The 24,692-nt window shown below is 43.9% G+C and overlaps 2 protein-coding genes across 2 annotated transcripts in view; both read left to right on the top strand.

Moving 5' to 3' along the window:
* col18a1b (collagen type XVIII alpha 1 chain b) overlaps nt 1–21,914 on the top strand; it is a 55,513-nt gene extending 33,599 nt beyond the window's left edge. The window contains exons 18-45 of the mRNA XM_063212686.1: nt 1–60; nt 1,474–1,587; nt 1,898–1,966; nt 2,489–2,515; nt 3,706–3,804; nt 4,279–4,314; nt 4,530–4,613; nt 4,832–4,864; nt 5,082–5,117; nt 5,245–5,304; nt 6,056–6,130; nt 6,292–6,327; nt 6,803–6,856; nt 7,246–7,347; nt 7,750–7,824; nt 8,084–8,114; nt 8,938–8,991; nt 9,110–9,141; nt 9,266–9,400; nt 9,743–9,878; nt 10,660–10,718; nt 16,882–17,010; nt 17,206–17,235; nt 17,445–17,909; nt 18,752–19,000; nt 19,223–19,420; nt 19,932–20,047; nt 20,507–21,914. The exon at nt 1–60 is cut by the window's left edge and continues 9 nt beyond it. Of these exons, the coding sequence (XP_063068756.1) occupies nt 1–60; nt 1,474–1,587; nt 1,898–1,966; nt 2,489–2,515; nt 3,706–3,804; nt 4,279–4,314; nt 4,530–4,613; nt 4,832–4,864; nt 5,082–5,117; nt 5,245–5,304; nt 6,056–6,130; nt 6,292–6,327; nt 6,803–6,856; nt 7,246–7,347; nt 7,750–7,824; nt 8,084–8,114; nt 8,938–8,991; nt 9,110–9,141; nt 9,266–9,400; nt 9,743–9,878; nt 10,660–10,718; nt 16,882–17,010; nt 17,206–17,235; nt 17,445–17,909; nt 18,752–19,000; nt 19,223–19,420; nt 19,932–20,047; nt 20,507–20,714 (2,802 nt within the window). The 3' untranslated portion in view covers nt 20,715–21,914. The remainder of the gene's footprint in view (nt 61–1,473; nt 1,588–1,897; nt 1,967–2,488; nt 2,516–3,705; nt 3,805–4,278; nt 4,315–4,529; nt 4,614–4,831; nt 4,865–5,081; nt 5,118–5,244; nt 5,305–6,055; nt 6,131–6,291; nt 6,328–6,802; nt 6,857–7,245; nt 7,348–7,749; nt 7,825–8,083; nt 8,115–8,937; nt 8,992–9,109; nt 9,142–9,265; nt 9,401–9,742; nt 9,879–10,659; nt 10,719–16,881; nt 17,011–17,205; nt 17,236–17,444; nt 17,910–18,751; nt 19,001–19,222; nt 19,421–19,931; nt 20,048–20,506) is intronic.
* LOC134459225 (calponin homology domain-containing protein DDB_G0272472-like) lies at nt 11,822–15,252 on the top strand. The gene is made up of 3 exons (XM_063211525.1): nt 11,822–11,961; nt 12,398–14,549; nt 14,675–15,252. Exons 1-3 carry the CDS (start codon nt 11,959–11,961, stop codon nt 14,701–14,703), a joined length of 2,184 nt encoding a protein of 727 aa, XP_063067595.1. The 5' UTR covers nt 11,822–11,958; the 3' UTR covers nt 14,704–15,252.
* Nucleotides 21,915–24,692: the final 2,778 nt, after the last annotated feature.

The following is a 24,692-nucleotide window of genomic DNA, read 5'->3' as shown; positions in this document are numbered from 1 at the left end:
TATGGTTCCTCTTTTTTCTCCAATTGGCTGCCTTTCCTGGCATCCTCAGCAGAAACACAGGTATCCAGGGTCTAGCTGCGAGTGTGTGTGTGTGTGCGCGTGTTTATGCGCATGCCTCCACACGTGTGTGTGTGTGTGCACTTGTGCCCGCGTGTGATTTACACCCTTTGACTCTTCCTCACCATGACGTCTTCAGCATCCTCATTAACCCGAGTGATCTGCACCCTGTGATCTTCCCCATTACCACAGCATCCCGATTTACCCCCATGTCCATTGCTCACTTACCTTGACATGACGTGCTGTGTGTGACTGTCCTACGCATGTGTGCCAGTGATAAACATCTAACACATTTGACTGTTCATGAGAAACCAATCCACACAGAATGCATACTGTAGGCCTACGTAATGTCATTGCATCATTTACGGTATTATTTCCAGTGAAGGGCAAAATGGTATGCATTAGTAACAATCTAGGACACATCTTCCAGATGACCTTGTTGATGACCTTACTGGTCTAAATTCAAGCAGGTGATCCTTCAACCAGCCAATCACCTGGCTGAATTGAACAGGTAAAACCAAGTCATTTGGAACATTTGGCCCTGGATTGTACCTAATGAATCTATTTTGCCCATCGCTGATTTCTACACCATTGCACCTTCTGTCCACCATGATATGAGATATGAAATACTTCTTGATAATTGATCAGATTAATATTAGGCAAAGAGTGAGATTTGGTCAGATACATGTGGGAGATGGAACTTATAAGAACACCACAGTATTCTAGAAGAAGCATGTTAGCCCATGCTTTCCTATGGCTATGAGTGTTGCCATTCTGAAATCACCGTAGTCATAACTGTTCTAAGATTTGTTATGTTCTAAAGTTGTTAAGCTCCCACAAAAGGGATGACTCTAAACTTCACTCCTGCATGTTTTTGCGAATTTGGCAAATTTTAAACTTTACTTTGGCTGCCTCCCATGAAGCATTGTGTGTGACTGTCAGTATTTAATCATTCCAATGACTGTACATTGTACACTAATATACGGTCAGTGGGTCAGTTATTTGTTGGATGTTGTCAGTACAATACGTGCCATACAGTATACAGTGGTTGGGGCATGAAGAATGATCAGCTCACTCAATCTTTGTATGTAATTTTGTAAAGATTTTTCATGAAAATTGGACCCCAGGATAAATGGCTGTGGGGTACAACAAATTAGCACAATATACATGAATGTGAACTTGTGACAAACAAAACATGTGCCTACTGGTAGTTCTGTGGGTACATTGCCGCTTCTTACACAGCTGCCTGCTAAATAACCTGCAAGGGTTTACGTGCGGGGGAAAAAATTGATTCCCATGAAATTCCAGAGTGAAAACGTTCAAACTCAATGTCCACCTACTGTACTGTACTGTTGTAAAATGTCCTCAGGAATTTACAGGTTAATGTGTCTTTATCCTGCTTCCCACCCACCTCAGGCTAAGCCAGGTGACCGTGGGGTGGCTGGGGCTCCAGGACTTCCAGGACCTATGGGGCCCCAGGGTCCAGCTGGCCCCCAGGGACCACCTGGCCCTCCTGGGCAGGTCACCGTGGTGAGTCCCCTTCTATGGAGCATGACTCACACCACATTTCCGCGTCAAGTAACATAGCTATGTGTATGTGGAATCATGCTGGGGAGATACACAAAGCTATGTGAATGTGGTAGACACAAATGGTCACACACACATGCGCACACACACAGTTAGCTTTTATATTTTGTATCTTCACAACTGATGATGCCATTCACTTTAGGAAAAATCTCCATACGTATGTTTTCCATTGTCCATTGTGGTACATAACAGTGTCCTGAACATCTGTCATCTGTTCATGCCCCTTGCATGCTTCTGTCTACCTGTGCCACAGGAGTATAATGGCACAGAGGTGACCGTGATTCAAGGCCCTCCTGGACCTCCTGGCATACCAGGACCAGAGGTGAGGAACTGCCATCGCTACTGACGTCATAACCCCTCCTCTTCATCACACACACACACACTCACACACACACACACACACACACACACACACACACACACACACACACACACACACACACACACACACACACACACACACACACACACACACACACACGTACACATGTGCACACGCACCCACATCCATGGACCCACATCCATACACACACACACACACATGCACACACCCACAAACACCCCTCTCTACGCTTATGACATCATCATAACCTTTCCACCACATCGCACACACAGATGTGCACGTGTGTGTGTGTGTGTGTGTGTGTGTGTGTGTGTGTGTGTGTGTGTGTGTGTGTGTGTGTGTGTGTGTGTGTGTGTGTGTGTGTGTGTGTGTGTGTGTGTGTGTGTGTGAGTGTGTGTGTGTGTGTGTGTGTGAGAGAGAGAGAGAGAGAGTCATTATATGCAAAGTATTGTAACAAATAAAGAATAAGGATTTTTCCCCCCTCTCATCTGATCTTCCCAGGGACCACAAGGCATGCCAGGACTGCCGGTAAGAACCAGGGAACAAAACATCCTTATTTGTAGAAAATTATTTATATCACCTGTACAGAAGCAATTCTGCCCTACAAAGCGAAAGGGCAGATACTGTGCATAGCTCTGAACTGAGTAAAATGACTTTACAATTATTCGGTTGTCCAGATTCAGTAGTTTCAGACAGCTCTGATCGCAAAGGGGTGTTAAATCGGTACCAACTATTGACGAATCAACATGAATTAATGCCCAATGCCGTCGATTCAACATCCTTTTGCTATCAGGAAGATTATTGACATGAGGCTGTTTTGTTGCACTATATTGCACCATTCTTTGCAGATCAATAACGCTTTAACTTAATAGTTTGATATACTGTAAGGTATATGTCATTAAAATCATGATCATTTGTTTTCAACAACAGTAATGTACTTACTGCCTTTTTGCTTAGCATAGGGCAGAATTGTTTAGCAACACAGTGCACCGATTTATCCATTTGTCTCACAAATGTGTGTATCTTGTGTTTTTTTGCATAAATTGTGTAGCAAAAGGTTGTGAAGGTTCATTCAGGTCATGATTGTTGAATAGTTTAATTGTAAGCAACTGGGCTTCTATTTGGAGTTTTAAAGAAACAGTCCACCCTTTTTTCAACGTGCACATATTTGCACTATATCCAAGTATTACACATGAAAGTGCTCATTATCTTTTCAGTGTGCTCAGTAGGCTACTTAGAGTGACATTATTAGCATAGCCAAGCACAATCACTGAAAGTAAATGGTACTATTTGCATCAAGCCACAAGTGATCGCTAGACGGAATTAAATAGCTGTTTTGCACTCTTGTGAATTTTACATTCATTTTAAAGTGCTTTGCAAGTACATATGATGTTTTAATTGGTATACTATACGTTCACTATAGATATAGTGTCAAACTAGACATTGCAAAAACATAGAGACAAAATCCTATGTACACGTATTGTCATGTTTTACTAGGGTTTAACTATTGATAAGCAATGTCCTGAAATCAGGTGGACTGTTTCTATACTCTTGTCCAGCTGATTTGCCTTTTTAGCAAGAGACTCTTCACCTCTGACTCTGTGTGTATACATCCTGGGGTGTCTGTACGTGGTGTGTCTGTGTGGTGTGTGTGTGTGTGTATGTGTGTGCGTGTGCATGCGTGCATGCGTGCGTGTGTATTCCTGGTGTCTGTACAGGGCAGGGCTGGGTTTCCGGGTCTCGCCGGTCAAAAGGGCAGTGAGGGGCCTCGTGGACAGGATGGCTTCCCAGGAATGGACGGCTTCCCCGGAAGACCGGTGAGGACAAACAACAACAATGCTAATAATAGTGTAGACATGTCAAAGAATTCACATGAGTTTGTGGGAGAGAACCAACTCTATACAGACGTAAATCATGCAAAGTGCTGCTTATTAAAACACGTTGTACCCATTATACCCAGAAATCCAGCAGCACGCTTCTACGTCACATTCCATCATGGACGTTGCCAGGGCAACTATAAACACAGCAAAGCAGAAATAAGAACATAAGTAGTCTGCATTCTGTTTTCTCTACAAACCCATGAATTGTCTTTAATCTTTTGAGTAGACATGCTTTGATAATGTTAATGCCCAAGCCAATATACACTATAATTCGAGTTAGTTGGTCTCTAGACAAATCGTTCGTTCAGCTTGTTCGTTCACCATAGTGCCACGTTTTTTACAATATGTAATCTATATTTTTCTTATTTTTGACTATGCATTGTCATAAATGTACCTCTTCCATCTCTACAGGGCGATAAAGGCGAGAGAGGCTTCAGGGGAGAGAGGGTGAGTGCTGAACTGAGTCAATGGGTTTGAATGGACTGTATGCAATGTATGGGTTTGTCTTCTATTGTCCATTATCTTTACTTTTGTACTTATTGGCATGATTGTTTTGTTATATTTTTGTTTTATACTGCAGTTTCAAATAATGATGTGTATTTGAATAGATCTGTATATTGTGTGTCTGGTTGAACTGCAATGTGTGTGTGTGCGTCCTGTAGGGGGAACCAGGAAGAGATGGGGGCCCACCAGGACCACCAGGGCCCCCAGGAGCCCCGGGACAGATCATCTTCCAGAACGGAGACGTATGCTCACACATGCACACAAACACACACACACACACACACACACACACACACACACACACACACACACACACACACACACACACACACACACACACACACACACACACACACACACACACACACACGCACACACGCACACACACACACACAGCAGTACTCAACACACTCTACAGTACTCTGCATGTTTTCATTTTCTGATATTTTGCATATTTCAGCAAACGGGTGCTCTTGGAATCCCAGGCTCACCGGTAAGACACAATAAATGGATGTATGGATGGATGGATGGATGGAATTGAGGGATTGCTGGATTGATAGACTGATGGATGATTGGATGGATGCATGGATTGATAGATGAATGGATAAATGCATGGATGTATTGATGGAAAGATGGTTGTCTATCAATGCCTAGTAATACGCATGCCTCAACATAAATGGCCTCCTTTTGCCTTTGTCACCATTCTCTAGGGGCAGCCTGGTATTCCTGGTCGAGCAGGATTCCCGGTAAGAACAATGCCAAATTCAAACACTGGTCATGAAGCTGTTTTTGACTGGCACCTGCAAGATTATTTTGAAAATAAGGTATGCATGCCTTTGCAATGTCACATGTATGTGTTCCAATCTGTCTCAGGGCCCAATGGGACCTAAAGGTGACCGCGGAGAGAGAGGACAGCCGGGGGAGCCTGCTAAGGTGAGACATGCTCTCACCATTCTTACAGGAGTATACGTTGGAGTCATAGGGTGGCTTCCAATATGTGGACTTCCATCCTCCCTTGCTCACTTGCCTCCTTGTGACCTCAACATCAATATCAATATCTTGCAAAAGCACAATTCTAATGTCATTTTCTCATTTGCAAGCGTGATGGTGAATGAAAAACAGTCCCCCCAAAAGTTGTTGTGGCTAGGCTGACAGCTGGGAAACTGAATTGTTTTTTCCAAGGAGGCGGGGCGAGGCCACAATGAGAGTCTGAATATTGGAATGCACCCATAATGTACATGTTTTCACTAGCTTGCCCTTGATTACTTGGTGTTGTACATTAACCATGTTTGGCATGTGAGAGCTGACCATGGTCCTAGGATGCCTAAGTGGAGGTCATGCAGGTTGAGATCTGCTTGCAACCCCTATGTGTATAAAAGGATTGTAGCTGGGTGCTCAAGTGAAATGGAGGAGTAGAGGGAGGTGGTTGGACAATTTAAGAAGCCTGCGTGCAGGACATGTGAAAGCAGTAGGAGATATTGAAACTCTGCGAAGGCAAAAGCAGATCATGAGAGCTGTCAATCACTCTGCAGTCTCCGGAACTACGTTCATAAAAACATACACGTATGCATGTTACTGTAGGCCTAAATGAGAAAGACAGACAGACAGACAGTGACAGAGTCAGCGATTTTCAGAGTCAGTGAATGTTCTTACCATATGACTTTGTTGATGTGGTGCTTCTCAGGGCCAGAAAGGTGAGCCTGGTGTGATCCTGGCAGCGGATGGCAGCCCTCTGTACCTGGGCGTAACTGGACAGGCCGTAAGTGGACTAGACTACTATTTCATCATCACCTGAATTGATGAACATCACTGCAATACATGGCTCTGGGTTACTGAAGCCTCTTAGTGCAGCAGATGGTCGCAATATGTGCTGAACAAAAATTGACTAATTTCATGTTCTTGTCCCTGTGCTGTTTCCAGGGTGAGCCAGGACCCATGGGCCCTGTAGGACCTCACGTAAGTAGTTGCAACAATGAATATGTCCTGTAATATCACTGCAATATCAAGAAGTTGTTATGCTACCCAGAAAAAAACATAATATCACTGTTAAAAGGCTGATGAAGGAATCATGCCACCCTGATATTAATATGACTAGCAATAGTCAGTAAATACATATATTCATACATTCACATTGATACGTAAATCTTGTTGGTGTAAAAATGGCCTAGTTTTTGCTACAGTATAATATAGTCATTTGACTGCTACTATCACTATCATTGCCCCCCTGAGTGGGTTGGGCCAGGTATTGCAATAATGTTTGTCTGTTTGTCTGTTGTTGTGTGTTCACCCGCAGGTCGACTCGACTGCGGGTAGCGCCAAACACACAACATGACAGACGTGCATCTAGCATTGGGCATCTCTGATTGCTCTTGTTATTTATTGTGTTGTTGTTGTTGTGTGTGTGCGTGCGTGTGTATGTGTGTGTGTTTAGGGCTCACCTGGATATCCAGGAGAGAAGGGAGAGATGGGGATGCCAGGAAGGCCGGTAAGTGTTTTCCCTCCAATTGTACAGCAGGTTTTGCCTTTGTACCGTAGGTTTCCAAGACACTGGAGTTAAGCAAGTTAAGCAGCAACCACATGGATACTGATTAAAGTGCTCAGCCCTAAAAAGCACCCTTTTGCGTAATTTGTGAGAAATATAATCATTTCTGATGTGCAGTGATCTGAATACATGACAGTCATAGCATTAGGAGATATACAGTGCATCTTAGTAAATCGAAGACTCACATTTGTATTTAGTGTTTCCAAATGACTTAATGTGTGTCAGTCATGTCATGTTAGTGTGTTGGTGTGTAATATGCAGGTGTGAGTGCATAATGAGTGTGTGTGTGCACGCGTGCATGTGCGTCTGTCTGTGTATGATGTGTGTTTCAGGGGCGTCCGGGTATGAATGGGCTGAAGGGAGAGAAGGGAGACTCAGGTGGTGGAAGCTACGGAGGAGGATATGGCGGAGGCTCATACGGAGGAGGATTCCCGGTGAGGCTTTCTCTCTCTTTCTCTCTCTCTCTCTTTCTTTCTCTCTCTCTCTCTCTCTCTCTCTCTCTCCCTCTGATTATTAGAGAGGAACTGTATTCACTTGACTAAAATAATATCAACGCGGTTTGTTTGTTTCATTTTCCTATTTGCCTGGGGACTGCACAGCAGAAGAAAACGCGGCAGTTTCTAAAAGTGGTACAAAGTGCCTTAACCTCCTTTATGTCGTGTGATTCATGTGTTTTGTAGTTGTAGCGGAGTGAAAAAAACAACCTCTGACTAAACTCAAGTTAATATGCCAATGCACATATCACCTCCCAATGCTAATATCAGTGTGACATTGATGCTGTGTGGTACTAATGGTGGTGCTCACCTATCTCACCTGTTCCCTCCTCCCCCTTGTAGGGTCTACCCGGACCGCCCGGACCCCCAGGCCCACCTGGACCCGCTGGAGCTGTGCTCCCATTAGACGGCTTCTCTGTGAGTCATTTCTGCCCTTAGGTTTTACAGCAGCACAATTGGCTTGATTTGGTTTCAGTATAATTATAAATGGTTCTACTATGATATACAGTATTGTACTGTACTGAAATATACTATACTATACTATACTATACTATACTATACTATACTATACTATACTATACTATATTATACTATACTGTACTATACTATTCTACTCTGCATATACTATATCAATAACTGTTCCTCATCTAATGGTTGATGTCATTTATTTTTGCAGCAGCATGGAGATCCATCCAGGTATTTGCCAGGTAAGACAGCAACATTATTAAGGAGTTGTATGACATATAACACATTAAGTTTTTAGTACACTTTGGAGGGAGTAACTTGGGATTTATTATAGCACACCTCACCGGGCAGCTGCATTGCAGATAGCCCAATAGGTCACCGATGAGAGAAAATATAGAACACCCACACACTGAAAACTTCCCTGATTAAGGTCTAAGACTGAAACATTGTGAATGAAGTTACTGTGAAATGGTCACTGTGTGGAATTTTGTAGGGGGCTGAATCAATCTAACTCACAGTCTGTGTATTGACCAACATACTATATTTGCCCGACTCTCACCAGACCTGTAGTTACACACAGTTTTGTGACCTCCACTGGGAGAGGGCGCATTGGATTTGTTTCCAAATTTGGGTTCCATTTGTCCGTCCCCGCCACCAACAAATTCCTTCAAAAATGAGTGTGGTAGACCCTTCGATGCAAGCTGCATTTCTTCTTGAAACAATAATCCTTTCCTGTTCAGGAAGCTTCTCAAATCCAATAGGACCATATTAGGGGCATGTAAAGGTCCATTTTAAAGATGCCAATAGGCCCACTTCTCACAGAGCTGTGCGGAAGCTCAGTGTGGTGAGAGCTTGGCTAGTACTATGTAGTGAACCATTAAACATATTGAATTAGTGAGGCAATGCAAGGCAATTTTATTAATATAGTGCATTCCATGCTGTTTTTCAAAGTGTTTCACAAAAAATAAAAGTATAGTAGTGAGTGAAGAAATTACATGTAATGTAAAATGGTCAACTCCTGCATTGCTGCATTGACTTTTATACATCTCTCTGTGAACTCTGCAGCTCTGAAAGGAGACAAGGGAGATAGAGGAGCGCCTGGCATCCCTGGCATCTCAGGTAAAGGCCACCACACCCCTACCTATACTTTAGAGCTCAGCTACAAAATAATGCTGTCATCGGCATGTCGCTTCTTGATTTGACGTGCATGTGGATTAACTGTGGTTTATGTCTGCAGGTGGCCCAGGATTTGACTTCAATGCTTTCAGGGTATTGGAATTGTACTTTTTATAATAACTTCATCGATATTGTTATTCATTATTTAGAATATGCTTTAAATTTGCTTTTCAAATTATATGACTGTGTGTGTGTGTGTGTTGCGTGTGTTTTCCAGAATGAGCTGAGAGGCGAGCGTGGGGACACTGGCATGAAGGGGGAGAAGGGAGAGCCAGGTGGTGGTGGCGGCGGCGGGTATTACGACCCCCGATACGGAGGCATCGCTGGGCCACCAGGCCCACCTGGACCCCAGGTAAGCACTGCATGCACCACACACACACGCACGCACGCACGCACGCACGCACGCACGCACGCACGCACGCACGCACGCACGCACGCACGCACACTAAGAGTGACTGGCAGGTGGAGGGTACAACACCCGCTACTGGGGTATTGCTGGACCATCCATTTCTAAGAGACATCACGTTTACTTCCTTTGAGCAGTATGAGCGTTATTTAGCTAAAGCATAAAGAGTTTGATTTTTTTATTTAAAGCTCTCCACTGAAGTTACAAACTCAGGCTGCCATCTCCATCATAGTGCCTTCAGAAGTCTCCTGCTGTGTTTTCAAGGCATTGCTGTTTATTTTTCTCCAGGGTCCGAGGGGCGAGTCCGTTAGGGGTTCTCCAGGCCAAGTGGGTCCTCCAGGCCAGCCGGGATACGGACGCCCAGGACCCCCCGGGCCACCCGGACCCCCAGGGCCTGGACTACCAGGGGCCCGACCCTCACACAGTGAGTCACACTCCCTCACACTCTCTCTGTGTCTGTCTATCTGTCTGCCTCTCTCTCTCTCTCTCTCTCTCTCTCTCTCTCTCTCTCTCTCTCTCTCTCTCTCTCTCTCTCTCTCTCTCTCTCTCTCTCCAAGAAAATGGGACTAATGTGCACAGTGGTGAACTTTCTGATGGGGCAAGCGAAGTTGTGCATTTGGAAATATAACAGACTGGAGGAAGAGGGGTGTATGGGGGACCGGGTGGGAATGTTCAAGGCCTTGGTTGAGTCCAGGATCACTGTGGAGCATGCCTACTACCAGGCTATTGACAACCTTGAACTATTCGATAAGAAGTGGTGTGTGGATAAAGGGGCGTGGACAGCTAATGAGGGTGGTGGGTTAAGGTTTCTTTGGTAAGGGGTGGTTTTAACGGGGTAGGGTAGGGTGGGGTGGGAGGTGGGGTTGTTGTGGTGGTTGTGTGGGCCATGGTTGGTTCAATAAAGGGATTTTAAAAGTCAAAAAGTCTCTCTCTCTCTCTCTCTCTCTCTCTCTCTCTCTCTCTCTCTCTCTCTCTCTGTCTGTCTGTCTGTCTCTCTCTCTCTCTCTCTCTCTCTCTCTCTCTCTTTCTCTGTCTCTTTCATAATCCTTAAGTTAAAATACATACAAACAGAAAGCTACCGCTTCGGTAGGCTGGCACTACTTTGAGAGTGCTGCATTACTTTGTTGATATTCATTATTGATATTGCTGATACTGCATTAATGATTTTTTTTATATATTGATTAATGATTCTTGTTGATCCACAGCTGCCACCTACCCAGGCCCTCCAGGTCCACCAGGCCCTCCCGGGTCTCCAGGCACTGGGGTGAGTACTGGACTGGGACTGGTGTTACCTGTAATGTAAGCTGGGTATGGATCACCTGGGTAGAGGAGGGGAGAATGGGCCTTGGGCAGAGCAGGTGCTGCCTGTAGTCACTAAGTTGGACATCCGGGAATTTAAAGTCAACATTGCACCATATTGACGTGGGGGGAAACACGGAGTAGGCGCCGTTGGATTGCCTGATGAAGGTCTAGTACCGAAACGTCGTTTATTAAAGAAAGAACAGCTAAATGGTCAGTGTGCGGGAGTTTCTTTAAGATGTTGAACACACCTGTACATTCCACTTGTCTCTTGCTGTAGAACGTGGTGAGGTGAATCGTTAAACTCCAATGTTTTGGCATTACTCCTGCTTTATTTACACTTTTCATGTGACATTTCATGGCTGAAAGCACATGGGGGGAAACTTTCAGCGAGCACCGCACAGGTTATCAGATATGTGATTGTGATGCCACTCCGACTTAGTGAATATGTGGTACAGCAGGTGTTACAGGTCAGGTGAGATCATGAAAAGGGTATGGGATAGCATGGGACAGGGGGTCACCCAACTATGGGCTGAGTGTTAGTATGGGAATCTGACAGGAGGGATGGAGGTGAGGACTGCAGTGTATGATGAGTAGAGTGAGGTAGAGTGTGACAAGTTGTGTGGTAGAGTGTGAAAAGCCAGGACTATCATCAAAGACCCCTTGCACCCTGGCTTCCATCTCCTCACACTGTGTCCTCTGGTACAGGTCACAGCAAGATTCAAGATTCAAGATTCAAGATTAGTTTATTACGTCTTATTATAGGTTTGAAGCCTATAAAGAATAAAAATTGTTGTGGTTTTTTTTGTGTCCTCAAAAAGATTAAAAAATAAAAATAAAAAAAGAGGGGGGGGGGGGAGTGCAAAGAAAGTGCCTTGTTGTCTTCATCAAAGCTGTCACAATACTGAACTAACACTTGCAGGACTGTGTTCATCTATCAAGGACTCTGTGTGCCTCGTAGGGAGGCTTAAAATTATACTTTATATTTTGACAATATAAGGCTTTCTATTTGTATTGTATTTTGTATTTTGTACATAGATTGTCTTGATAGCATTGGAAGCAAGCATTATGACATCATGCTCATAGTGATGACTCCAGAACCCCTGGTCTGGAGTAGGCCTATGGGTCCAAAGCTGGTGATGTCATAGTAGCGCCTGTAGCATTCTAAACACCCCAGATTGAACAGAGATGTTTACAGCAAAGCAATGGTAAGCTGCATTTACTTTTGTTGTTAATTTTGTATTACTATTGTATTGTTATTTTATAGTTATAAAAACTGCTACACATTGCTATTTAGTTTACATTTTATTTAATATTTACTTTTACTTATGTATGTATTTATTTGTTATTTCAAGGTCTCGGTTACAGTGTATCCTCATGAAAAATAGTGAAAGGTGGCAATATTTTTTCGAAAAATAATTATCTACCCATACCTTACAGCTAGCATTACAAATTCCTATGGTTTTAGGGCTAGGCTTGACATTAGGCTTACAAGTACACATGCTGTTAGAATTAAATGCACTGGAAAATGAATCAGAAAATAATGTTGCTGGATATTCCAAATAGAGTCTTATTGGTTTTCACTGTATACAGTAGTATCTGACTCAACATGTTGACTAATTATCAACCCTTCTTTCCATGCAGAGTAAGCAATTCAGTAGAGAAACGCGAGTCATACAGAGGCGTGAGTGTGATGAGCTCATGGAGGCAGCCAGGCAGCAGCTGTCCTCAGAACATGAGCACATGGACACCAAGTCCCAGATAGACATTGACAACACTGAAAAGGGAAGACAGAAGGCACAAGAAAATATAAGAAAAAAAATTGAGGATGCCAAAAAGACGTGGGAGTACAAATGTAAAAAACTGATGATGGATATTGAGGCAGAAAAAATGAGAGCAAAGGCGAGGCACGAGAAAGTGCTTATGAAGTTCTCCACAGTAAATCAGACACCAAAAAGGCTTTCTGCTGAGAAGAAAGTCCTCAAGGCTGATGAGGTTATGGAAGCTCAAGAGCCACAAGTTCCTCCTCCATCAACCTTGTCGACTCAGGCTCCAGACATAACAGTGAAGAACGTTCTCCTGCCATCTTCTAGATGTTTGGCTGTTGGCCAGCAGCGTCTGACAACAGCTCCAAAACCTGCTGCGGTTTCTGCATCTTTGGCAGGCACACAGTGTCTCCCTGCTACTAAGCTCAGAGAAATACTTCCAGTGCCTGACAAACAGAAGGAAAGACAAAAGACACAGGAAAATAGGAGACGAAAAATTGAGGAAGCCAGAAAGACACTGGAGAAATATAAAAAACTGGAGATGGATATTGAGAGAGAAAAGTTGAGAATAAAGACAAAGCAGGAAAAAATGCTCATGAAGATCTCCACAAAACATGAGACATCAAAAATGCTGGATATGAATACAATGGAAAAAGACACAGGGCAAAGAGCTAACCATCTAGAAACTCCCTTGGACAGAGACACAAAGCAAGTGGTTGAAGGAGAGATGAAGGATGGGAAAGCAAAGGACATGGAAGAGCTGGAGAAAAAGAAAAAGTCACCAGAGATGAAGATAAAGGCTTCTGACATACACATCAAACCCGCAAGAGACTATAGCGCTCAAAATGCCGAAGTCCAACAACAGGCTGAAAATCAACACGCAGTGATGATGCCCACTGAGAAGACCACCAGAAAGAGCAATGGGTTTGAAGGAGAGATGAAGGATGGGGAAGCAGAGGACATGGAAGAGCTGGAGAAAAAGAAAAAGAAAAAGTCACCAGAGATGAAGATAAATGCTTCTGACCTACACACCAAACCCGCAAGAGACTATAGCGCTCAAAATGCAGAAGTCCAACAACAGGCTGAAAATCAACACGCAGTGGTGATGCCCCCTGAGAAGACCACCAGAAAGAGCAATGGGTTTGAAGGAGAGATGAAGGATGGGAAAGCAGAGGACATGGAAGAGCTGGAGAAAAAGAAAAAGACACCAGAGATGAAGATAAAGGCTTCTGACCTACACATCAAACCCGCAAGAGACTATAGCGCTCAAAATGCCGAAGTCCAACAACAGGCTGAAAATCAACACGCAGTGGTGATGCCCACTGAGAAGACCACCAGAAAGAGCAATGGGTTTCCTCTCGGAAGCATCATGGGTAAATTAGTCAAGAAGACCAAGGCATGGGGCTCGGAGAAAGTGGAGAAGAGGAAGCAAAGTGAGCTGGAGGAGGAGAGAAAGCTCAAGGAAATAGAAATGCGGGCTGTTGAAAACCTCAGACAGAGGCAGTTAGCCAGAGAGAAAGAAGAAGAAGAAGTCCTCAAGGCTGCTGAGGTGAGGGAAGCTCAAGCTCTACAAGTCCCTCCTTCTCCATTAACCTTGACTCAGGCTCCTGACACAACGATGAAGAACATTCTCCCAAAGTCTTCTGGATGTCCAGCTGGTCGTCAGGGTTTCAATACAGCAGAAAAAGCTGCTGTGGTTACGGCATCTTTGGCAGACATCTCCATTCTGGCAGGCGACGCGTGTTTTGCACAGGCATCCTCTCCATCTCTAAAGAGTCTGGAAAAACCTTTGGCCACAGCTGCTGTGAAACAGCCTGCTATCGTTAAGATTGCTGCAGGAAAGGAAGAGTCCGCTAAAGTTGTGCCTGGACAAAATTGTGCACTAGCTGGCCAGGGGACTAAAAAGATGTCAAATGGCACCTCAAAGGGTGCTCCAAAGACACCAGCAAGGGCACCAAAGATTCCCAACAGTGTCACGAAACTGCTGACTGTTGAAACGCCAGTGGGTACACCGTACAACCAATGCATAGGCAAGTAAAAAAAGAAAAAGAAAAAAAGGAAAACACTGAATTTTGCCCTGCTGTATATGTATGTTTCCAAGATTAGGTCCAGGAGTGATTACTAATATCAATGCCTCTCGGTTTTTGTTTTTCAGATTTCTCCATCTTCTGCAGGCAGAAGTGAAGTTTTTTGATGGGAGGCATCAACCAGCAGAAATGCATAATGATACATTATGATACATGATACATTACTGTAGTCGTCCTGGTGATACACAAATTATTTTTCTTCTACTCACTTACTCAAGGATTGGCATATACGTATAGACAAATATATACCTATTTTACTTATTTACCCATATATAACCATAAACAAGTTAACAATAAACAAATACCCAGTACATCTCTAGGCATATACAAAAGCACACATGAAAATAAATATCTAAGCATACAAAAAATAAATTTTGCATTTAAATGCATTAAAAAAAAAAAAAAAAACTGGTACATGCCTCTTTCTTTAATAGAATAATTTAATTGTTGGAGGATCTTGTAAGCTTCAGGCATTTAGTTACATTGCACTTCATATTAAACTGATCTTGTATTACAAACATCCTCACTGCATGGACCATATAACAGTGTAAGGAGGATCTTTTCAAACTCATGCAGACTCTGTAGAAGGTGAAAAGACTTTTATGCAGTGGGATGAGCCAAAATCAGATAGCACAAGGGTGGCTTGGAGTGGCATGCTTTGGAAGGCAGTTGCGAGTTGCAACTTGCAACACCACAACTGAATGGTTCAAAGTGTACTCCCATCCCTTTTGTCAAATGAATGTGAATTTTGTTTGAGCAACAGTCAAACGGTTAAACTTGCACTCATTCCTGTTTGTGCTGGATTACATAGTGAAAGCGAGCTTACAGACCGTGTAATTTATCTCCCATGCTTGGTGTGAATAGACATACTCATCCAATTACATTTTAATCCAAAGGGAGGAGCCATCCCTTCTCATCTCTTTTTGCTATTAATTATTTTTCATTTTTGTAAACAAATGTAAGGAGTTGAATTTGAAAATACAATGGTTCCATGGTATTTTTTGTAATAAGAATAACATCATAATGACTGAATGCAGTGTTCTTCATTCTTGCAAATTCGGCCTAGCTTGAAATCAAGCATCAGCTCATTGGTCACTAGTAACCATAAGAGGTACTCTCTCTCTCACACACACACACACACACGCACACACACAGACACACACACACACACACACACACACACACACACTCTCTCTCTCTCTCTCTCTCTCGCTCTCTCTCTCTCTCTCTCTCTCTCTCTCTCTCTCTCTCACTCACTCACTCACTCACTCACTCACTCACTCACTCACTCACTCACTCACTCACTCACTCACTCACTCACTCACTCACTCACACACACACACACACACACACAGCGTTAGAGAACCGGTTTTACTCTCTGTACAGTTAAATATTTGTATACCGGTCAAAAAGTGGTGTCACATTATCCGCCCCCATCATTGCCAACGCTTCAAGATAAAGTGCAGTGGCTACCAATATGGGCAAACAAACCAATTAGGACAGTGGTCTCCAGATGGCGGCCTTCGGGCCAGATCCAGCCCAAGCATGGCAAACATTTGGCCTGCCATGAGGTTGAAACAATTTCAAACATATAGGCATACATACAGTATGTGTGCCATCTGTGGCCATACGAGTGGACAATATTGTTGGCCCTCAGCCTCATTTGCGCTACATAATTTGGCCCTTTGGAGCAGATAATTGGAGGCCAATGAAGTAGGAGTTTCAGTATATGCTACATGCAAGGAAAGCATGACCAAGTGTGTCAATAACCTTGCCCATAAGGGTGAGGCTATAGCCTAACGCAGGCCTCCGATACTTGCAGACACACTAGGCTCATTTGACTTTGCACAACATCTGCTGTGCTGACAGACAGCAATGCACTCTGGGCTGGAATATGTTCAGTGTTGGTTTACTATAGTTACAGTTATAGTTACTAGTTACTTCTCCAAAAAACTAACTGAGTTGCTCCACTAGAAAAGTCTCTAGTTACCAGGAAAAGTATTAATTGCGTTCCTTTTTTATTAATTAATTAATTTATTTATTTATTTTTGAACAAATTTCGGAAGTTGAATTTGATGGTTCCATGGTTCCATGATATTGTTTGTAATAAAAAAACATAATGACTGAATACAGTGTTTTTATTCTTGCAAACTTGGCCAAGCCTGAAATCAGGCATTGTGCCTGAATACTATCAGCCCTTGGTAGAGTGTGACAAGTATTGAGGTAGAGTGTGACACGTTTTTTAGCATCTGAACATCATGTTGCTTCCTCATAGGTGATGGTGTTGAGGAGCTACGACAACATGGTGTCCGCCTCCAGACGGCAGCCGGAGGGGACGATGGTCTACATCCTGGACAACACAGACCTGTACATCAGAGTACGCCAGGGATGCCGGAAAGTCTTGGTACATGTCTAGAGTCTTACTGTTGTTGTGTTTGTTTGATGGCTTATGTGCTGTTGCTGTATTGTCAGTCTCTGACTATATACTGTATGACCTGCATTGTAAGTCCTTACTTGCTGTGTGTAACTGCACTTTGCTTGTTGATCTCTAAGGTGATGATATGTGACGTGTATTGTAATTTCCTTTGTGTCCTTTCAGCTTGGTGACTATACCCCCTTCCCAACAGACGTAAGTATTGATGTGTAATAAACTTGTAATAGTTGTTCCCTGTGTGAATTCTTACTGATGCCCATTGTATGGTTAATTAGTCATATGTTCCCCATTTCCTTCATCCATCCCCAGTTAAACCAGGTGTTATAATAAAATGATATTGCTCATTATTGGGTTCAATACTCATGCACAGCCCCCCGCCCCCCACTCTCCTCATCTATTCTCAGGAGAACCAGGTAGCAGCTGCAGAGGGCGACTCTAGGTCGTCTCTCTCCGAGGCGAGCTCTCACTATCACCCGGAGACAGGGAGCCAGTACCCCGTCCAGCCGGAGCCAGACAGCCAGCCCACCCGCCATGGAGAGAGTCCCCTGTACCCACCCTACCAGCCCATCAACCCCGCCTACCCTCCCCAGCCCGGCGACCCCCGCCAGCCTGTGTACCCTCCCCACCCCGACGACCCCCGCCAGCCCCAGTATCCCCCTCATACCGGTGGGGACCCCCGTCAGCCGGGAGATCCGCACCACACTGGTGATCCACGCCAAACGGGGTACCCACCTCACACTGGAGACACACGTCAACCTGAGGACCCACGTCAGTCGGGGCATGCCCCATCTCAACCAAGCGACCCTCGCCAGCCGTCCACCTACCCGCACCAGCCCCCTCGAGACCCCTACCGCTACCCAGGCTACCCGGTAAATATACCATTGTTAATATAACTCTTAAAGAGATTAAATTAACCTTGCTGCCTTTAGATAACATTTGGTCCCACATACAAAAATAGTGTTAAGTTGACTCTTTGGTCGGTGTAACATTTTCAGAGCTAATATTACGCAACATTGTTTGCGTAAGAGTTAATTTAATCTCTTTAAGGCGTCATAGTGTCCTAGCCGCCGCAGCGCCCTTACTACTCGCAATCCAGCCCTGGCAGGGGGCTCCCCTAGGTGGCCGCTGGTCTCTGCCTGAGGTTTCTTCCTGACTACAGGGGGTCTTTTTTCTCAGACCTCACTGAGCTTTTTTTTCCCCTCACAAACTATGAATCAAGCGAAAGGGAGTTTTTCCTCACCCCTGATGCCACCAGGGGCCGCACCTGAGCGCCCAATCTCTGTGTGACTATCTATGACTTATGATAGGCCCAGCCACTATGGACCTTACACATCTAAGAATCCTGGTCCTAACCTACGTTGACCTTATGACTCTACATTCTCTGTCTATCTCTTCTTCCTCTGCCTTCCTGCTTTTTCTGCCTCTCCTCTATACCTCTCCTTTCAAATCTATCTCTAACAATGTTTTTTTCCCATTTGTTAAGCACTTTGAGTTACATGCCTTGTATGACACAGTGCTATACAAATACAATTATTATTATTGTTTAAGCTGTAGAGTTGACATTACATAATGGCCACTTGCAGAAATTTGCACTGACCTTTGACAACACTGTTAAAATGATTTAGAATCTACATAGAGTAGTAAGTACTCTACCTGGATTTATATATTTGCTCTAAAATATTGACACCCTATTTTTACTGTCTGTCCTCAGTCTCAGCCTTCAGGCCACCCTCAGCAGCCGGCCCAGCCCAACCCGCCCCACGTTGATCCACGTTACGCTGGGGTGTACCCACACCAGCCCCATCAGCCCACGGATCCCCGGTACCCCACTAACGGGGACCCCCGGTACCCCACGAATGGGCGCTACCCCAACGGCCGCTATCCCACCAACGGCCGTACCCGACCAGGGGAGCCTCAGCAGCCAGCGGTCCCGCAACATGAACACAGGGCCGGACTATCGGTAAGCCACTCCCACACACTGCTGACATTGGTCAGAATTTAATCAATAGTTCCAGAGTGAATAACTGAATATTTCCGCAAGAAATCAGACACTTAAAATCGCAGGTTTTAGCAAAACGTTTGTCATATCGAACACATCCTTCCACCAGAGGAACATGTCACGATTCATTAAAAACATGGTTACACTATATTTACCCCCATATCTCTAATTACCCCCCTCTAGCTGCACCTGATCGCCCTGAACCACCCCCAGGAGGGAAACATGAGAGGCATCCGCGGGGCCGATCACGAGTGCTTCACGCAGGCCCAGGCCATCGGCATGAAGGGCACCTTCCGAGCCTTCCTGTCGTCGCGGCTACAGGACCTCTACACCATCGTGCGCCGGTCCGACCGCGAGAGAGTGCCCATCGTCAACCTCAAGGTGAGACAGAGAGAGAGAGAGAGAGAGAGAGAGAGAGAGAGAGAGAGAGAGAGAGAGAGAGAGAGAGAGAGAGAGAGTCAACCTCACAACCCCAAGGTGATTCAGGGAAGGAAGCAAAGGTGTAGGTTTGGCTTGGAAAGTGGACGGGACATCAATATGGCAAATCGTCATGTTATGCCATTTTTTTGCATTATGTTTATGAAAAAGGTGGTGGGGACGACCTAGGTTTATCTAGGTTCCCACCATTCACACCTAAAATTACAGCCATGGCAGGAAGTATCTGTCGAAATGAAGAGTATGCAGATGCCTGTACAGATGCCTGTACAGAAAGTCCCACCTGAAATATTTGTTGTCAGTTCTACGTACTGTACTGAACGTGTTTTGTCTTTTACAATGCCGACTGTCATCAGAGTGAGTCGTACTTTAGTTTTCCGTCTGGTTTGTTGCTGTTTTGATCAGAGCAAGGAGTTGTATTGTGATTTTGTACATTTTTGTCATCGTTTGTTCTCAGGACGAGGAGCTCTTCAGTAACTGGGAGGCCATCTTCAGTGACTCAAACGGCCGGATGAGTGCCAACGCCACCATCTACTCATTCGATGGCAGAGACGTGATGACACACGAGGCCTGGTGAGTGGACACACACTTACCATATTGAAATTAGCAAGAAATATGTGAGTCGATGAACACCCTCAATATTTATATTTATATTTTTTGGGATAAGGTGCCCTCTGCCTATTTTAACCTAAATATCTCAGCCTCCGAAGCACATAAAACATTAAATAAGTTGCATTTAAAAGATAGGACCCTCATTTTGCATTAGAATTTGTTCATTCAGCTGTAACATGACCACATTGTTAATTAAAAAAAAAAAACCTTAAAATCTCAAGAACCTGAATGCAGCGTATGTTGCTCCAGGCTAAAATCGGTTAAATCAGTGTTAAATATGGAGGCGTACCGACACGAGTTCTGGTGAGTCCACATACATTGATGTAGATCTCCTGACACATGAAGTCCAATGCCCGTGCCCAAGTGTGTGTCTGTGTGCATGTGTGTGTGCTAATGATAATAATGTATTACGTCCCATAGGCCAGAGAAGATGGTGTGGCACGGCTCGAGCCCGCGCGGGCAGCGTGTGACGGACAGCTACTGCGAGACGTGGCGCGAGGCCAACCCCGCCCTCACCGGCATGGCCGCCTCAATCCAAGATGGCCGCCTGCTGCAGCAGAGCCAGCGCAGCTGCAAGAACTCCTACGTGCTGCTCTGCATCGAGAACAGCCTCGCCAGCAGCAAGTAGAGGAAACCTGGAGAGGGTAGTCAGGCCACACACCACAAAACACCACTCACTGACACTACTACCCACCACCTTCCCATCAATCCCCACCTATCCCTATATATACTCTTCTTACAGCCACACTTACCCAGTAACCGATTGGCCAATTAAACCGGGAAATCCATGGCCTGGAATTTCCATGGTGCCTTGTGTGCTCGTTCCGAGCAGAAGGATATTTCACTTGTGATATAGTCTGGCAATAGTCAGGTTATATAGTATGTCCATGCAGTAGTAGAATATACAGTCATTGCAACTACCCACATCCCACTGCTCTCCTTCCCTTCTCTACCCTACACCCCGTCCCCCTCCCCCTCCCCAACTACTCCTCACAGCAGAGTTGGTCTGGCCCAGAGCTCTGTGGTGAAAAATGACAACATTGCATAAGAGTAGGTTACATGTTACAACAAAGTATTAACGATTGGGTAATATCACATGAACATCTCAGAGAATTGTATATGAATCGTGGCATTCCAGAGCCTCTGTACGAATCAGTTGGAGAAGACCAAGTGAGGCCAGATCGGCTCTGCTGTGTGTGACTTCCTTGTTCCTTATGGTGCTGAAAGCTGACTCCTCCACTGGCCTGTGTGAAAATGGGGCCAAGCACTGGGAGATATACACCAGTAGTGTGTGTCAAACTGATTTTAACTTTATTTTTATTTGTTTTAAATTTGTTATTATTAAGTACAAGTGCCTTCACATTCTGTCTGGTTTTGACTGGACCCATAGCCATAGTCCTCATCCTGGCACATTTGTAAAGCTTTGTTGATGTCTCTTTTCTTTTAGCATTTACAGTTTAAAAATGTATAATGTAAGGTTTCACAATTTAAAGGGGTTTGTTTTTTTTACATTTAAGGTCTTTAGGCTAAAGTGTAAGGTTTTTTGTTGTGTGTTGAGATGTTTGGAGTGTTCTGGAAGTGAGTCATTCAAATGGCCTTAAAGCAACACCTGAGCATTTCTGGAAATAAGCTGTTTTTTACGCTTCCTATTGAGTTAAATTATTGAGTTTTATCTGTCTCCTGTTCTTTCAACCGTTTTCTGAGCCGAGCAAAGCAATTTCTACCTCCAAGCTGACATACAATTGAATTGTATGGGACCAACTAACAGCTGCTGACATGAGATTCAGTGATAGTTGCTAGCTTGGAACGGAAAGTACCATCGCCAGACTAAGAGAACAGCTGGAAGAACAGGAGAAAGGTAAAACTCAGTTATTTAACTGAAGAGGAGGTGTGAAATGAGCTCATTTCCAGAAATGGTGCGGTACCACTTTAAATATCAGTGAATCAGAGAGCCATAAAGCCACATCTCCTCTCCTGTGTTGCCATGTCCTGTCCTGTCATGTCCAGCACTCTGTGTGTCCCTGTTTGGACAGATGTCTTGAACATCAGGGGGTTGTTTTGGCTCAGGTCAAAAGTCATAGTCACATTCCAAAACAAAATTGTTTTTTATTTCCTCCAATGTCAAATCGGGGGAGAAATAGGACAATAGTCCTTTGTCTCTTTCCCCACAGCCAAGGGGCAACCAAGTTAGCCTTATTGTTGGTTGCAATGCATTTGTTCAAATTTGCCATAGAGCACCAGTGTTGTAACAGTAATTTCTGCTCACAACTATGGTCTTGAAAATTGCCTATACCATTATTTGAAGACCGGTAATAGCTGTAAGCGAGATGTATAGTAAGAGAGATCAGTCATTCATAGCTAGTCTCATTGATGCACTGATATTATTGTTTTATTATGTACTGTACCTGTACTCATACATTAGCCTTCACTAGCATAACCGACTATGGTATTGGTCACTGAGCCAGGGAACAAGACCCATCTATTACCTAGACAGGCTGCTTTTCATTTTGAACACTAATAATGGGATTTGCTTGACTAAATTACACGTCTCATGGGTAGGCATGCTAAAGGTTGTCCAGGATGAAGCAATTCACACAACTGCAGTGTCTATCATTTTGTGATTATCCAACAAGGATGGAGTAGGTTGCAGGTTGCAGGTTGCGACTTCTGTGTGTGTGTGTGTGTGTGTGTGTGTGTGTGTGTGTGTGTGTGTGTGTGTGTGTGTGTGTGTGTGTGTGTGTGTGTGTGTGAGAGAGAGAGAGAGAGAGAGAGAGAGAGAGAGAGAGAGAGAGAGAGAGAGAGAGAGAGAGAGAGAGAGAGAGAGAGAGAGAGATGACTGATGTTGAGCTGCCCTCTGACCAAAGACACATCAATGGCTCGTACGTAGCTTGTCAGTTATTATGGAAAGGCAGGAGGGAAAAGGAAAGAGCAGAACAGAATGTTTTTGTAGTGGAGTGGTCTACATGAGTAGAAAGCTTGTTTATTTTTGTACATGTATTTTAATTCACGTTTTGAAGACCTTTTCCATCATTGTAGTGTTGTTTCTCATCTTAACATACTTGGCATTCTGTAACTTACACCTTTTTTCTACATTTGTAAGAAATATCTAGATTAAATATTTATTTCATCTAAAGATACTGCAAATTATAACCATTAGTATGTGTTTTAAAGTTTATGCACTCTGATGTTGACTTCCACATAAGTGAAGAAAATACACTTGAACATTGTAGACCAATTTTACCTACAACCTGCAAGGACCATATTTTTGTGGCATTTTGTGTTTGTTTTGTTTTACCATCTGACAAGGGTTTGAAATGTCGTGCTGTTTTGAATCAAGCAAATAGGCTACTAACAACACTTCTGGTTTAGTAAACTAACTCACACATTCCACGATCACTGCTACCACTGATGCTTCGTGATCCATTTCACATGGGCCAAAATATGAATCATACACTACACTCCATATTTTGCATCCCACACTTGGTAAAAATGGCTTGGAAACAGTACTGGTAGCGCACACATTTCAATCAAAGGTTTTAAATATTAGACTGTAACATTGGCTTTTTTTCTGTAAATCACAGCTGATGTTGGCAATGCAAGGTACTGTGACACATAACCTGTAAAACCATCTGTCATGCTAATTGTGTAAAGCCAAGGATACTACACTAGTTCAAAGTTAATTTTGTCACATATGCAATTCGAGCAACAAATGATTTACAAGTTACCTGCAGCACAGGCCACAAGGTGCTGATTTAAACACAGACCACCTCATGCACCACCTTGAAACCTTTGTGTAAAAATGAATACTTACACACACTGAAATTATCGCTAGTCAGTCATTCATAATATTGCAGAAATGTATAAGCTTACTCCAATGCACTGTAAGATTTCTAATAAAAGTTTTTTTTCCCACACAACTGTTTTCTGCATCTGCCTTCTTTGCTTAACTGAGTCACATTTTGGAATGGAATTCACAAATGGAATTGAAATTTACCAATGTACAAATTGCTACAGGCACACTACACTGTTCCATAAAATAAAAGTGAACATCAAAACAATGCAATGCAACTCAAAGTCAATCATACATACTTATATGAACCAGCCTGTCCATTCAGGAAGCAACACTCATCGTGAATCCATTGTGCCTACTGTAGTACAAATGTAATAATAAGCAATGGATAGAAAGTAGAGGTAATAACCAACATACCTTCTGAAGGCAATGTCCACTGGTCATTTCCCCCTTTTCATCCTGGCTTGCTTTTAGGCTACATTTTGACAGTTTCACACACTCCGCCACCCGCTGAATTTGCTCAGGTAGTGTTAGTCCTCCAAGATGGCACACCAATGTGTGCTGTGGCAAGAAAGTGTGCCAAAACACAGTGTCCAGAGCATGGATGGCATGCCAGGAGACATGGCAGTACACCAGGGTACAAGGATTAAATGAGCTTTGCAGGGCACTTACATGTACATGTGCATGTTGATGGTCAAATGGTCAAATACCCATTGATTGCTAAATTTGCACTACAGTAGGCAAAATGGACTCACAATCAGTGTTGCCTACTAACTGGACAGGCTGGTATCACAAATGTATGTTTGACCTGGAGTT

This window comes from Engraulis encrasicolus, chromosome 12 (genome assembly GCF_034702125.1).
Source record: "Engraulis encrasicolus isolate BLACKSEA-1 chromosome 12, IST_EnEncr_1.0, whole genome shotgun sequence".
Lineage (NCBI taxonomy): Eukaryota > Metazoa > Chordata > Actinopteri > Clupeiformes > Engraulidae > Engraulis > Engraulis encrasicolus.
This window is presented reverse-complemented; position numbering and strand designations above follow the sequence as displayed.